General features: G+C 35.2%; 1 protein-coding gene across 15 annotated transcripts in view; it reads left to right on the top strand.

Moving 5' to 3' along the window:
• Window positions 1–17,128, top strand: part of MGAT4C (MGAT4 family member C) — a 221,676-nt gene that overhangs the window by 193,555 nt on the left and 10,993 nt on the right. For 8 of the 15 annotated variants that reach the window (XM_042947292.1, XM_042947289.1, XM_042947290.1 and 5 more), the window contains one exon: window positions 12,854–12,932. The exons of 4 other annotated variants lie outside the window; for them this stretch is intronic. In XM_042947292.1, the coding sequence (XP_042803226.1) occupies window positions 12,856–12,932 (77 nt within the window). In that variant the 5' untranslated portion in view covers window positions 12,854–12,855. Of the gene's footprint in view, window positions 1–12,777; window positions 12,933–17,128 lie in introns of those variants that run through there. 3 more of the 15 variants (XM_042947294.1, XM_042947300.1, XM_042947295.1) reach the window with 3 other exon arrangements.

Raw genomic sequence — 17,128 nt, 5'->3', positions numbered from 1 at the left:
TAGAGAAAAAATTTCATTTTTCAAGATTGTTGACACAGAAGTAATCTGTAAGTTACCCAACTCAACTCTACCTCTCCAAAAGCCAAAATTTGCTGGCAATTATGCTTGTAAACACCAAACAATGTAAATGTTATGGCCATCCGTAAGCATACACAGTTTGTGAATGGAAAAATTCAGTTACTGCTTTAAGTGGCTACAATGAATCATATATTCTACTTGAGCATTCATTGGGTGTAGTTTTATTAACATATTTCTTGATTCCAGAAAATTCAAAGGTATGAAATAGCAAAAGCTTTGTAGTATTTAATACAAAGTCCTGTTTCACCGCTCAGATTCAAAATCAACACGAGGATGCCTAAGTCCTATTGGTTTCTTAAATTCAGAATCAGAACTAAGGAAATGCTACAGTCCTGGGGCACCTGGGTGGCTCAGTCAGTTAAGCATCTGACTTTGGCTCAGGTCATGATCAAAAGGTTAAGATTTTTTTTTAAGATTTTATGTTTAAGTAATCTCTACATGCAACGTGGGGCTCCAACTTGCAAACCCGAGATCAAGAATCACATGTTCTACCAACTGAGCCAGCCAGGCTCCCCAAGAAGCACCTCATTTGTAGAGCTTTCTGATAAACTGAGTAGACTGGAATGCATAAAAAGTCAGAGAATCAGAAAGACCCGTCCTTTATCACACCTATGTATCACACCTTGCTATATATGGTCCCTGGGCACATCACTTAATCTATCCGATCTTTAGGTTTTTTATTTGTAATGTGAGAATAATCACGAAATATGTTCTTATCTACCCCATGAGTTTTGTGGAAGATTTAACAAAATTTTACAGCCCTCTGAGTCGGTTATCATCATCATCATCATCATCATCATCATCATTTTTTCTTCCCCACCACAACTCAAAACAGCTTTCATAATCATGATCTGCCTAAGCACTAACTCCTATATTCTTGCTAAAGTACTTAGTAAGTACTTTAATTTTTTTTAATGGTTATTTATTTTTGTGCTCGTTTCAGCAGCACACATACTAATGTTTATTTTTGGGAGAGAGAGTGAGACAGAGCGTGAGCAGGGGAGGGCCAGAGAGAGGGAGACACAGAATCTGAAGCAGGCTCCAGGCTCTGAGCGGTCAGCACGGAGCCTGATGCGGGACTCGAACCACAAACCCTGAGAACATGACCTGAGACGAAGTCAGACACCTAACCGACTGAGCCACCCAGGCACCCTGCAAGTACTTTAAAGTACTCAATGTTGGCTATTATTGATTCCACACCAGCTAGCCCTTTTTAGCTCAATGGAAGGAAACTCGAGATCTGTAAGAGAATGATATTCTAAAAGAGAAGTTGGTAAATAAAGAACATTTCTTGTCTTAGCTTCCGTGTTGAAAAAACTGACTATGCTTTCTTCCCAATCCTCATCTCAAGTTTTACTATTTTAACAGTCCATGACAGGAAACCTGCTTGTCAATGCCATACATTTTCTATCTGTGTTTCTATCTGCTTCAAGTAAACCAGAAAATAATCTTGCTGGTTATCACTGTGAACCCTAAGGAATAATCTAGCTTCTATAATTTTCCATTTTGCTACCACCTACAGTTACAAGTGAACCATACAACTTGGGACAGTAAAAAAAAAAAACAACCTTGAATTAAAATACAATTACATTTGTTCCATCAATATCTGAGCTTTTTGTAAAAAATGGAATGGTAATCATGTTTTATAAAACCTTTCCCGTTTTTGTGACTTCCTGAAGCTTTTGCTATGTCAGCAACATTCTTTTTTTTTCATCAGAAAGTATCGAATACTGCCCTGAGGGTGTGTGCTGCCTTCCACAAAGTAGAAAAGCAAATTGGGCAAGCATTAAAAAAGGCAAGCCAAGCAAGTCAGATACATATAGTGCCACATGTCAGACAGATGAACAGTTGATGGCAAGACTCACTTTGTGATTTTCCCTGATGTGGGGTTAAGTGCTGGATACAAGCCCATATGATTTGGAGAATATAATTTTACTTTTTCATTTTGTTGATTTAAAAATAGACTATCAAATAAAATATAAATTAAAGCTTAGTGCTTTGGAGTAGATTGATGTAGCCACATTCATTTAGATGGGTAGGGATATGAGTTCCCTTGTTTGTTTGTTTGTTTTCTTTTCTTTTGTTTTAATAATGTTTATTTTGAGAGAGAGAGAGAGAGAGAGAGAGAGCGCGCAAGTGCAAGTGGGGGAGGGGTAGAGACAGAGACAGGGAGACAGAGAATCCCAAGCAGGCTCCACATAGTCAGCACAGAGCCCCATGCAGTGCTTGAACTCACAAACTGTGAGATCATGACCTGAGCTGAAACCAAAAGTCAGATGCTTAACCAACTGAGCCACTCAGGTGCCCCTTGGCTTCCTTTTTTTTTTTTTTTTTCAGTCTCTTCTACAGTCATGGAATAATTTGCACTGGGGAAGTTTGGTTTTACCCTAAAGAGCTGTAGAGAGAACCACACTCATTAACATTTTGTGGTTTGTTGTATATAGTCTGAGTAACATTCTAGAAACATGAAGAATTCGTGATAACATGCACAAGCATATGCACTTGAAGCAAACAGCTCTGTGGTGTAATAATTCACTTGTCACTTCACATCAGCATCAATTCTTTAATAAATGACAATTTTTCCTGAGTTGATGAAAACTAGCACACAAATTTCCACAGTGTCTTCCCAAGAAGAAAAATAATGAAGTGTTTCTGCATCTAATACTTTATCTGTGTCCATGAGCAATGATTTGAAATAAATAATATTTATTTTGTTATAATGACATAATCTTTATCTCTCTATATATGCATATGTATGATGTAGTAAAGATAAGCAGATGGTCCACAGATCCAAATAATATCAGTCCCAAAATTATATGGCCTTTAAAACTGTGCACCATATCTGAATTCTGATATTAGATCAGATTACATCTGTCTCAGGCTCTCCAGGCACAAGCTAATTACTCTGTTTTTCTAGTGGTCTTCTAAATGTTCACAGTGTCAACATTAATTCTTTTTCTGCTGCATTTCTTAAATATTGTAATAGATTTTGACTTATCTCAGTTATAAAATATTTCAACCCACTAAATGCTAACACAAACAACTGGTATTATCCTCACTTTTTCCTTAAATTATAAAACAAACAAAAAAGAGTCTATGGTACTTTGATAATGGATAAAGTTAAGTTTTGCATTTTTTACAAACAAAAACCCTACAGTCTACATTATAGGCCTGGGTCATGGCAGGGGAGATCTTAGACAAGGTTTAAGGGTGGTGTTGGAAAGAAATACAAATATTCATGGGCCAGTAGCTTTCCCATAGCTCCAAGTTTAAGATTTCTACAACACGACTCCCATGCACCCGCGCGCGCACACACACACACACACACACACACACACAATAGCAGTTGTTTGCTCTCTTAAAACAAAACAACAATAACAAAAAAAAAACACTTCTGTAAGTACTAACATGATATGATAAGAAGGTTTTACAAAAAAAATCTATACATAAAAATCTCAGAATCCAAAGGGAAATAAGACATCTAAAAACAGTATCAAGAAGCAGAAAATTTTAAGTAAATTAAGAGATGTATAGATAGAATGGTAAGAGTTCAAAAAAGTAAAAAACAATTTTTGACTGAAAATGGGGTTCAGGGAAATCTGCAGCCAGAAGGGAACTTTTGGGTGACCTAAAATTAAATTCCAAGTGGGAATTTGTAACAAAAGAGAGCAAATCCATGAAGAGTAAAATGTGAACAACACTACTTTTTTTAAACTGATACACAGAAAATACCAAGCTTAAGGAGGAAAGGAATTATGTAGGAAATCATGCCCACAGATAAAACAACTTATTGTTAAGCCTTTGAGAAATAAAAAGTAGTTTGGCACACCTCTTGGCATTTTGTGCTTGTAAACAGTTCAATCCTGAAATTTCTCTCACCATGGTAGGGATTTCAAAACTAACATGCAGATTGCTTTTCACTTCTATGTCATTTAACTTTACCTCTAATACAAGCCTGATTCTGCTCAATGTTGGATTCTAAAGGAGGGTCCAACAAAGCTTTCTTAGAGATCTGTTGCATTTGAGCTATCATTAGGCATGGGGATGCTGATGTTGGTATAGGGAAATTTCATATTACTGCTGGAACTATCCCATTTGCACACAATTTTAGTTTCCATAGCTTGGGTCTAGCCACAACCTGAGGCCAAAGCAAGTTGAAGTCCTGGCAATACCAAGCCATCTTCCTGTGTTTCAACCAGGATATTAAAACAATCATCCTAGTTTTAAAATTGCTGGGTGATACAAGACTTCAACACTGTGACAAAACTTTGTTAGCACCAGATTGGTAGAATGAAGAGTTCCAATACACTGTATGAACATTTGTGTCTAAAAAGGTATTGTCCTATTTGAGTTGATTCACAGATTGCAGCTCATCAAAGATTCTGGAGCCCATTCAAGAAGGGATTATTATTCAGTTTTGCTTGATCCTTGTTTTGTTGTGTTTTTGTTTTTCATCTGCCTAACTTCTAAGCAAATCCAGTTTTTTTAGCCATTTTTTCTGGACTGTCTGGAAGACTGTCAATCCTTCCACTTGCACTCAATGTAGTTACAGTCGTTTCAGGGCTGCATCTCTGAGAAAGGATGTAGGCCATTTCTGTGGAGTTGTCTCCCTACAACCACACACACTGTGATGTACACAAAATCCAGAGAATGTCAGTCTTGTAGAACTTCAAAGCTAGTGGAACAGTAGTGTTTAATTATGATTACTTTCTTTGCATTTTAACTGTATACAAGCAAAACATTAGGAGAAAGTACTTTAACTGCACTAAAGGTCAGAGGGAGGCCATCAGGAGTTGGCAGCTCAGATCACTGAGGTGCCATCTTGAAATGATCTGCATGAAGCTGCTTAAGTTTTATATTTCTTCCTCCAGTTACTGCAGCAATTGCTAAGGCTCCTCAAGCAATCTAAGTTTCACCGTGGTTGCAACTTTGCAATGTGTTTCTTCCAGTTAGGTGATTTGGGACACAGTCACAACTTATATAAACTTCAGTGTCCTCAAAGAGGAGATATCTTTCACATAGTCAAGAAGGGTGGTGTTGGCCTGCAATGGATTCTCTGCTGACTGCAGAACACACAGCTTGTACGGAGGCAGAAACGGGAGAGAGTACCCAAAGCAATGAGACTCCCACCATAGTAGATGCAAGCTATTTTTTTATTCCCTGTAGGAAAAGTAGTTTGTTTCCGTTTAATATAAAACTACTTTCATTATTCCAAAACAGAACAAGCTTTGGTTATTTTACCTCAGGAGTAGGGAGGGGAAATAGGACACAGGATGAAGAGATTGTAGTTTTGATCCAAAAGAATTGTTCAGATTCTCTGTCTCCTCTACCTGCCCAGGGTTCCTTGGCTGTCTTCCAAGTATCGTTTCCCGGGAAATGAAAATACAAATAAAAGTGCAGCTAATTCCAGAACTTGAAAATCAAAATACTTTTTAAGAGCCATTAGGTTCCCCTTCCCCCATTTTTGCAAAGAGTAGAACTGAAACAGACTGGCTAAATTGGCATCTAAACACTTTTCACTACATAAAACTTGGGGTCCAGGATGGCAGGGAATGTTGGGATCCGAATGGACCTACTCTTTGAGATCTGTGCAGGGCGGAGGGGAGGGGGGGTAGGGGAGGGGAGACGGAGGAGAAGTGGGGGCAGAGTGGGAGGGCAGCACAGTCCTTTTACTTACACACACAGTTTACCTCAGCGCATTGTTTTATCATTAAGATGACTGAGATCATTTGCAGGCCGCTTTCTTGATTTCTGCCCTGCGGCACACCTGACCCCTGTTGTTAGTTTTTCCTCCTAACCTCACTCATCAGTCATCTTTTGAAAGCCCCCCAACCTGGAAACACATCCTGACATCTAGCTTAGGTCTTCTCACTTGGAGCTGAGGAGCCAAACTTCCAAAACTAGGTCCTGCTTCCTGTTTAGTGGCTGATAATTAATAAACAAATGATGAATGGCATGCCGGTAGGAAAAACCATTAGCATAAGCAATTTCTGTTGCCAAAGTTAAAGGAAGTATTAACCTGAACTTTGATAATGGCTGTGAGAATGTCAGGGAGAAATTGTGCCAGGTGAGAGATTGAAGGCTCAAGACTGAACTGGGAATATTTCTGAGTTTGGGAGAGCGGAGGCAAAAAACTTTTGAGGTGATTTGAGTAGGTGGTTAGAAATCTAGCCCTATGAAAAGGACGAGCAAGCTGGAATGGAAAATCATCCTGTAGTTTTAGATTCATTGTGTTTGTGTGATCAGCAGGAAATCATTATTCAAAAATTGGAAATAGACTCAGGTAGAAATCCTAGCTGATGATCTAAAGTTTGAATTTTGCTCCGAAAGTGGTTGTAAGAGAGGTTACATAATGCCAAAGGTTGTAAAGAAAAGAAGATTGGACAGAACGGTGGGAAAGAACAATATTATAGGAGGGAAAGATTACTAGTAATGTCTTATATCCTCTTTGGGAATGGTTTGTAAAGTTAAGAAGACAAAATTCAGATAGGATTAGTATTAAATAGTGAAAAAAAATAGTACATTCTCACTGATTTATTAGTTACATTGTTGGTGAATATTGCTCTATTTGTGTATAATTATGTGTATATCAGTGTATACGAATATATGCTACACTATATAATTTCAAAATTATATATAAATACATGAATATATAATATACAATTTATATGTGATATATTTATCCACATATCCATGTATAAAAATCTTTATGAAAGGAAAGAGTGAAATAATTTATTTCCATTAAAAAATGAATTATTTGGTATAGTGTCACATCAAAATGATTCTTAAATAGTTATGTCTTTGAAGTAGTTTCATATATGTGAACATTCAGCACTGGGTCTTCCAAAGAGGCTGTGATTCTGCCTTAAATAAAAAAAAAAAAATGAAATCTTATTGAACCAGATGTGCCAACTTTGCTTGCATTTGGAGCAGGGGAGTAGGGATTTTATATATCCCTATTTCCATAACTATATTCACAATTAACAGTGTTGTATTACAGATTTCTGACAAAGAAGCTGGTTTTGAAACATTTGCAGTAAAACTACTAAACATGTCCCATTACACATGCAAGAGAGAAAGTATATTGTAACATATGTTGTCAGCAAATAAATCTCTTGTGACATTTAGGGTATATAAAGATGATGATATATCATCCTGAAAAAATAATTCACTCAAACCATGATAATAGGAGTTATCATTTTTCTAAATGAACCTAATCTGTAATAATCAACCATGACCTCTGAAAAACACTTTCTACCTCTCTAAAATTGTTCCAAGACTATGTGGAAAATTTCTCACAAATAAAACATTGTTTGAACATGGAACCAAAATACGGCTCAAATAACCTGTCTTCATTTGTGTGACTGATGTTTTTAAGCAGGAGCATGCTAGTGTAGTCTATGTTATCAGGATGTGCTCACCTGTGTAATAATTTCAAAACCAAGTTTTTATTTTCTTTTTTTTTTAATTTTTTTAACGTTTATTTATTTTTGAGACAGAGAGAGACAGAGCATGAACAGGGGAGGGTCAGAGAGAGGGAGACACAGAATCCGAAACAGGCTCCAGGCTCTGAGCTGTCAGCACAGAGCCTGACGCGGGGCTCGAACTCACGGACCGCGAGATCATGACCTGAGCTGAAGTCGGCCGCTTAACCGACGGAGCCACCCAGGCGCCCCCCGAGTTTTTATTTTCTTAATGGTGTTTTGTTTTTTTGTTGTTTTTGTTTTGTTTTGTTTTTTGTTTGTTTGATAGAGAGAGAGGCAGAGCAGGAGCAGAGGAAGGGCAGACACACACACACACACACACACACACACAATCCGAAGCAGGTTCCAGACAGCTGTCAGCACAGAGCCCAATGCAGGGCTCAAACCTATGAACCAGAATATCATGACCTGAACCAAAGTTGGACACTTAACCGACTGAGCCACCCAGGTGCCCTTTTACTTTCTTTTAATACTTTGTTTGTAAACGATGGTGAGCTTGGGTTTGCCATGTTCAATTTAGTGATTTTCAATAGATACTCAGTTTTATTAGTTACTTGTACCAACATCCTTTTTTTTCACACTGGGACCCTGAGAGACTAATGCTGTTGTTGAGCATCTGTGGCTTAAAAATGGCTACCCAGTAATGCTATTATGATATCTGGGAGTTACCTTGCTTTTAAATCTCTCTACTTCCCGCCATCACATTTCCACCCAAGCCATCAGCAGCATCTCTTTCATAGATGCTTTCTCCTCCTTTGTTGGATTATTTGGTATTACATTGATTTATGGTCAGACAGGAAACATTCTTTAAAATCCCTACATACCATGTATACTTTGTTGGCCAAAACACACACACAAAATTTAAATATTAAGAGATAACGTTGGATTATTTAGAGTCTCTGTCTTTGCTATTTTTTTTGACTATTTAAACTGTCAGATTCTGAGAGAAGAATATTGCTATCTCTCACTGTGTTTGTGGATCTATATACATATGCTTATGTTTCTGGGAGTTCTTGATTTATACAAACGTCTGCTCTCATGCTTGACAGTTTTTGGCCTCTTGACCTGTCTTGCTCTGTGAATGTTTATGGGCTCCTCACATCAGACGTTTTGACTTAAGAATCTTCTCTTGTTTCAGATTTACGAAGTAGCTCGTTGTGTTATTTGCTCATATTTTGTAGAGAATTGTGTCATCTAGCATCACAACGTGGCTCAAATATAGTAGTTTTATGCTTTTATGGCCTATATTCACTCACATTGTATAACAGGGTGTCAAACTGTGCTCTCATTATTTAAACTTGCTTAAAATACTTTGCTTATCCCTTGATCATTAGCCTTCTTGAATTACTGTTTTAAATATGTTTCTTTTATACAATTTAAAGTTCAGGTTTGTGTGTATTTGTACATGTGTGTGCATCCACACATGCAAAACAGTTTGAAAATCTTTTTCTTTTAAAAAATGAATTAGGGCCCCAGGGTGGCTCAGTTGGTTAAGCATCCTACTCTTGGTTTCGGCTCAGGTCATGTTCTCATGGTTTGTGGGTTCAAGCCCCAAATTGGGCTCCACACTGACAGTGCAGAGCCTGCTTGGGATTTTCTCTCTCTCCCTCTGTCTCTGCCCCTCCCCTGCTCATGCTCTCTCTCTCTCTCTCTTTCTCAAATAAACTTTAAAAAAATAATGAATAAATAAATAAATGAGCTAAGCCCATTTGCATTTATTGATACTACTAATGTGTTTGGTCTCAACTCTGTTGTCTTATGGTATACTTCCTCTCTGTATGATGGAATATTTAGTATATTTTTCCATGTGGTAGATTTTTTATATATTTTTCTTTAATTTCTTTTGGTACTTGCTATTTGGAGTTTTTAAATTTTTCTGTTGTGGTTATCTTTTATTAATACCTTTAATTATGCTGTTAGTCCCATTTCCTTAGTTTAGCTTCTGATACTTGTTTTGTCTGTTTTAAATCATAGTCTTTGACTCACACCTGTTATCTACACAGTGTAGATATCGATGAGCTTATTCTACTTCCCCTTCCTCTCTTTCCCCACGTTTTTAGTTGGTTAATTTTTTGTACTGTCAGAATATATAGCATTTACACACTATTCCTCCACCATATTCTCTCCATGTGTTTAAAAAATTGATGTACAATTAAATGTATTAAATAAATTAGATATATTGATATACTGATATCGTTCTGTGCAGTGTTGCCTTTTGTCAAAGTTTCCTCAAGCTATTCAAGAATGGTTAACTTCAAGACATAACTGATTCCATCTTAAATATAAAAAAGAATATTTAACAACTGTAGGCAACACAACCAATTCATTTTACATTTGCCAAATCATTTATAATGGAAAGAAAAACAGGTGGCGTTAGATGTCCCAAGTAACATTAAAAGCAAGAGAATAATGCAATAATATTTCTCAAGAAAAAGGGAAGAAAGCACAGGCAAGGAATTTTATAACCAGCAAGATGTTTCTGACCACAATGCAGAAATAGGGAGCAGATTTACCTTCTCTCCTTAAACAACTGAAAAACCAGACTAAATGTGTGAAATAAATTTATACACATGAACAATAAGCAGAAAAGGGTATGATTCATGATACAAAGGAAACAATTGAGGTGATTGCCACAGCTTACTGTTCAGAGTTTCTAGGCTATAGTACCAGGGGAGAGAACCCAATGAGACAGGTGGTCTCCCTGAGGTGACGAGATGTAGTTGAGAATTTTGAGATTCTGAAACGGCTACAATTTCTAGGCAGAGTACCAGAGAGGAGAAAGCTGCATGGAGACTACAATTGTGGAGAGAGAGAGAGAGAGAGAGAGAGAGAGAGAGAGAGAGATTGAGAAATCTACAAAGGGTTTTCCTTACGTCTGTAGCTGAGCACCTACTGCATATGTGTGAGAACACTATCCAACACTGGTAAGGAATCACTGAAAAAAAAAAAAAACAATTGGAATGGTTTCTGGAATGCAAAGGCAGAAATAATCATGTTTTCTTCATCTAGAATAGAAAAAAAATCAATACATAGAGCGTCAGATAGAGTACGCAGAAGAGTATTGCCTTAGCAGTGGGGTAAAATTAGCCATAGACTGGAGACTTCTCTGAAACAAGCACTCTGATAGCAGAAGTCAACAAAGAGGATAATGATTAGAAAGGGAATTACACACACACACACACACACACATACACACACACATATGTGTGTGTGTGTGTGTGTGTATAGACACACACACACACATATATATATGATTATTTAATATTTGGTTATATTTGGTTTAAATTCTAATCAATCAATATAATCCATCATATTGAAAGAATAATGGAGACAAAAACTTCCATATGATCAACTTAGCAGATGAGCAGTATTTGGCAAAATCCAATATTTATTAATGGTAAAAAATATCAACAATTTAAGGATAGAGGGAAACATCATCAGTGAGATAACATGCATCCCTATAATATCAGAACAAATTTACTGTCACTACTTCATTGCTTCTGTTTAATATACTGGAGGCTGTTGCCAGTAAATAAATAAGGCAGCAGCAGCAACAACAAATTGTAATAGCTTATAGATTCAAAAATAAGCATTAAAACTGCCTTTGCTTACAGATGCTATGACTGTTTAAGAAGGTCACATGACTCAAGGTGTCAATATTAAAATATCAGTTGTATATTTCTAGATCCCAATAACTTAGCTGTACATTCAACAAATTCTTAAATCCTATGCATCTTGCTTTTTGTAGAAATTTTTATTGATTATAAGATTATTTATTTGCAGACCCATTAGGTCCTAATAAATTCTAACTAGTTTTTTTTCTGTCAAAATAGACAATTATGATAAAATTTCCATAGAAATACAAGGGACCTGAAATAGCCAAAAACATCGTGGAAAAGAAGAGTGACATAAAGGACTCACCTTATGTTATTTCAAGACATACTAATGAGGTTCCAATTAGGATAATTTAGTATTGGCATTAAGATAGAAAAATAGATGGGCACCTGGGTGGCTCAGCACGTTAAGTATCTGACTCTTGGTTTCAGCTCAGGTCATGATCTCACATTTAATGACTCCGGGTCCCACTTTGGGCACCATACTGACAGTGCAGAGCCTGCCTGGGATTCTCCTTCTCCCTCTTTCTCTGCCCCCCTACCTTGCTCCCTCAGTCTATTGCAAAATGAATAAATAAACATAAAAAATTTTTAAAAAGATAGACAAATAGATTAATATACCAAAGATAGATTTATATATATATATATACATATATATGTATATATATACCAAATATATATAACCACACATATATCAAATTGATTTTCAGCAAAGGCACCAAATATAGTCTTTCTTTCTACAAGTGGTACTTGAGCAACTAATGAAGTCTATAGGATAAAAAAGGAACCTCATCCTCTTCCCCACACCATGAGCCAAAATTCATTTGAGATCATTTGTAGACTTAAACCTAAAAGCAAAAACTATAAAGCTCCTACAAGAAAACAGGAAAATATGTGTATGATGTGAATTAGGTGATAGTTTGTTAGAACACAAAAAAGCACTACAATAAAAAAAATGATAAATTCAACTTTACCAACATTAAAAAAACTATTCCTCATCAAAAGGCACTGTTAACTTTTTTTTTCTGGTATACCTTTATTTTTATTGAAATATATTTGATGTATAATACTGTGTAACCATAAGCATGTATATTTGCTAGCTTTATATATTGTAACATAATTGTCATTATAGTAATAACACCTCCATCATACCATGTAATGATCATTTCTTTGTTCTGATGGGAATAATTAAAACCTGGTTTCTTAACATGTTTGATGATTTTAATACCATATTGTGTCTCTAGTCACTATACTGTGCATTAAATCTCTTGTTATTGTGCTGTGCAGTGTTGCATGATCTTTCAAGTAGGTAAAAATGAAATCTAAAGACACTATCTTTGCAGGGGATTTAACCTTTCATTGAACACAGCTGAATATTCAGAGTTTTTCATTTTCATTTCATTTTCTGATAATGACAAGGAGAAAAATGTAAACAGAAAGATTTGCTTCATAATTATTAGATGAATCAGATGATGAATGCAAAATGAGTGGTACTCTTGACAACACGATAATGGTAAAATTGATAGTATAAAAACTCATATGAATTGCTGAGTAAAGGATAGATGTATAAAGAATAAAGAAAATGTGGTATTTTCATTCAGAACATCCTCAGACAGAGAGGATTTCATCTCACAACATGATGCAACAAAAGCCTAATGATTCTATTTTGCTAAACAGGTATGGAACAGTATTCATTCATTTCTTATGATGTTTGCAACAAAATTTACTTGATAAGATTATCATCACACAAATGCAGGTGTGTAAACAAAAATAATTGTAAAGATATAGATGATGTAGACATGAGATTAGTGTTTCTACAGTTATTATGAATCAAATAAGAAGGTTGTTCTTGCTTTAACAAACTTATGAACCATCAAATTTTCCAAGAGTCTTGAGTATTGATGTTGCAGGGTACCTGAAGTAACAATATCTATCTGAGATGTACTAGAAATTTGGAATCAGAGCTTACAAGATGGATATGTTCTTCCTTCAGGAATGATGGTTGAGCAGTTTTTGAAGGATCATATACTTGGGGGACATACACTTTCAAATTGTAAAAAATTAAGAATAACATTTGAGTTACCTATGTTTAAATTCTTATATTTATAATGAAGTTGTTTTCATAATCATTTTTTGCTCTTATAAAATTATTTGTAAAATGAGTTAAAATAATAACAGACACAAATCTATTGTCTAAATTGGAAAAGATACTCAACATCACTAATCATCAAGGAAATGCAAATCAAAACCACACTGAGATATCACTTCACACCAATCAAAATGGCTACTATCAAAAAAGACAAGAAATAGATGGGGCAACTTGGTGGCTCAGTTGGTTGATTGTCTGACTCTTGATTTTGGCTCAGGTCATGATCTCATAGTTTCATGAGTTCGACCCCATGTCAGGCTCTGTACTGCTTGAAATCCTCTCTCTCCCTCTCTCTCTGCCTCTACAGTGTTCATGCTGTCTCTCTCAAAAAAAAAAAAAAACTAAAATAAATACAATAACATAACATAACATAACATAACATAACATAAACAACAAATAGTAAGTGTTGGTGAGGATGTGGAGAAAAGGGAACCCTCATGCACCACTGGTGGGAAAGTAAATTGGTGCAACCGCTATGGAAAATAGTGTGGAGTTCTCTCAAAAAATTAAATATAGAAATACCATTTGATCTAGTAATTTCACTACTGAAATTACTTTCAAATAAAATAAAACAATAATTTGAAAAGACAGACGCTTCCCCATGTTTGTGGCAGCATTAGCTACAATAGCCAAGATATGGAAGCAACACAAGTGTCCCACAATAGATGAACGAATAAAGAAGGTACATCTACATCTACATCTACATCTACATCTATATCTATATCTATATCATCTATATTATATCTATATATCATCATCTATATCTATATCACCTATATTATATCTATATACCATCATCTATATCTATATCATCTGTACCTATATCTGTATCTTCTATCTATATGCATATATTTATACACACACACATGCATGCACACATGCACACATGCAATGAAATACTACTTGTGCTTAAAAAAATGAGATCTTGCCATTTGCAGCAACATGGATGGATTAAGAGTTATGTTATGTAAAATAAGTCAGAGAAAGAAGGATACCATATGATATCCTTCTATGTGGAACCTAAAAAATAAAACAAATAAATTCTTAAAAACGGAGAACAAGATGGTTGTTGCCAAACGGAAGGTAGGTGAAGGGATGGGCATAACAAATGAAGGGGGTTAAGATGTACAAACTTCCATTCATGTAATAAATAAGTCACAAATATGAAAGTACAGCATATGGAATATAGTCAGTAATACTATAATAACAGATGGCAACTACATTGACCATAGGGAGGACTGAGTAATGTACAGAATTTTCAAATCACTATGTCGTACACTTGAAACTAATGTAGCATTGTGCGTCAAGAATACTTCACTAACAATTTTTTAAAAATATTTTAACGTTTATTTATTATTGAGAGACAGAGAAACACAGAGTGTGAGCAGAGGAGGGGTAGAGAGAGGAGGAGACATAGAATCTGAAGTAGGCTCCAGGCTCTGATCTGTCAGCAGAGAGCCCAATGCAGGGCTTGAACTCACAAACTGCGAGATCATGACCTGAGCCAAAGTCGGTCGCTTAACCAATGGAGCCACCTAGGTGCCCCTTCACTACCAATTTTTCTTAAATCTATTGTCTGAAAGAGCTTGTGTAGAGTTAGTATTATTTTTTCCTGAAAAATATTTGGTAAAATTCACCAGTAAGCCATATGAACATGAGGTTTCTTTTCTATATTTTCTCCTGGGTTTACTAAAATATAATTGACATAAGACAATTTGTAAGTATAAAATATACAATGTGATGATTTGATACATGTATATATCACAAAATGATTACCATAATAAGGTTAACACCTCCATCACCTCACATAATTACCTTTTTGTTTTCTGTGGTGAGAATATGTAAGACCTACTTTCTTAGCAACTTTCAAATATATCATACCATACTGTTAACTATCAGGCACTATGTAATACATTAGATACTCAGAACTTACTCATAACTGGAGTCTATACCCTTCAACTGACATCTCCCTGTTTCTCCCACCCACCCGGGCCCTGGCAACCACTATTCTAAACCCCTGTTTCTGTGTATTTGCCTTTTCACATTCTGTGTGTGAAATCACACAGTATTTTTGTTTCTCTGACTCATTTCACCTAGCATAATGTCCTCAAGGTCTAATCATGTTGTAACAAATGGCAAGATTTCTTTCTTTTTTATGGCTGAATAATATACCAACATATATATATATATATATATATATATATATATATATATACACATACATATACATATATATGTATATATGTATGTATACATATATATGTATATGTATATGTGTATATATATGCACATACCTATATGTATATGTCACATTCCCTTTATTCACTGATCTGTTGACAGACATTTAGTTTTTTTTTTTTCATATCTTGGCTATTGTGAATAATATTGCAGTCCACATGGAGGTGCAGATATCTCTTCAAGATAGTAATTTTCTTTCCTTCGTATATATACACAGAAGTGGAATTGCTGGATCATATGGTAGTTTTATTTTAAACTTTTTGAGGAAATGTCATTCTTTTCTATAGTGGCAGCAACAATTTACATCCAACCAACAGTGCACAAGATTCTTTCCTCCACAGCCTCACCAGTACTTATATCTAGCCTTTTGATAATAACCATTTAAAGAGATGTGATGTGATATCTCATTGTGATTGTTATTTACATTTCCATTACAGTAAGTAATGTTGAGTGTCTTTTCCTGTACTATTTGGCCATTTGTATGACAGCATGGAGAGCGCTTGGGTTTTCTCTCTCTCCCTCTCTCTCTGCCCCTTTCCTGCTCATGTATGTACTCTAACTAAATTAATTAATCAATTAATTAAAAAAATAAAAAAAATATATATCATATGAAACCTAATTACTAAATGATACACCATTAGTGGTTCATAGAGCAGACTCTGGTCAATTTTAAGTTTTAAAAAATGGACTCATCCCTTATGGAGACACTCAAGAAAACTCCGGGGTTTTTCTTTTTTTTTTCATTTGTAAACTAATGGCAATATTAAAATCTTAGCATTGTTATGAAAGATCAGTGAGTTACCCATGCAAACTGTATTGCCCAGCATTTAGTATTTAATAAATTTTAATAAATATTCTTATTTTTTTATATATAATTGTTTACATTTGAACTTTACAGATTCAATTTGTGGTCACATTGTTTACATTTTGCCTTTGTCTCAAAGGAATAGAATTAGAATATACTTCCTCTTGACTTAGCATTTACATAAGTTATAACCTTCAAATTCAGAACATCCAAAACACACCATAAAGTGTAACATTCTAAATTTTTTTCTTGGAAAAAAATTGGTGTGTTTATGCTGTGCCTCCAAAATAAAATGCAGGGTTTTTTTTTTTTCCTTCGGACAATAGAGAATTTTGAAAATTAAAAGTAAGTTTTTAAATATCACTGAATATATGTACCTTTGAAAGTATAGAAATTGAAAAAAGTAAAAACACGATTGAAAATTTTTGATAATTCTTCTATACCAAGGTAACAGTTGTTAACATCTTACAGATCGTTTCCAACTCATTTTATAAACATCACTGTCTTGTAATACCATTGTAATACCAGCTAAACATTTACTCACAAATACAATTGTCTTTGAAAAGATTTTTAGAGGTATAACTGCTAAGTTAGAGGGAATACATGCATTTCATGCTATAGATAAGTCTTCATATTTAAAAATATTTTGTCTGACATTTAAAAATATTTTGTCTCTTGGTGTATGATTAGATTGCAATCTCTTGTATTTTCACCGATTTTCAAAATCCAGATAAAAATCTTTTACAGGGGCACCTGGGTG

Source organism: Panthera leo, chromosome B4 (assembly GCF_018350215.1).
Source record: "Panthera leo isolate Ple1 chromosome B4, P.leo_Ple1_pat1.1, whole genome shotgun sequence".
Taxonomy (NCBI): Eukaryota; Metazoa; Chordata; class Mammalia; order Carnivora; family Felidae; genus Panthera; species Panthera leo.
This window is presented reverse-complemented; position numbering and strand designations above follow the sequence as displayed.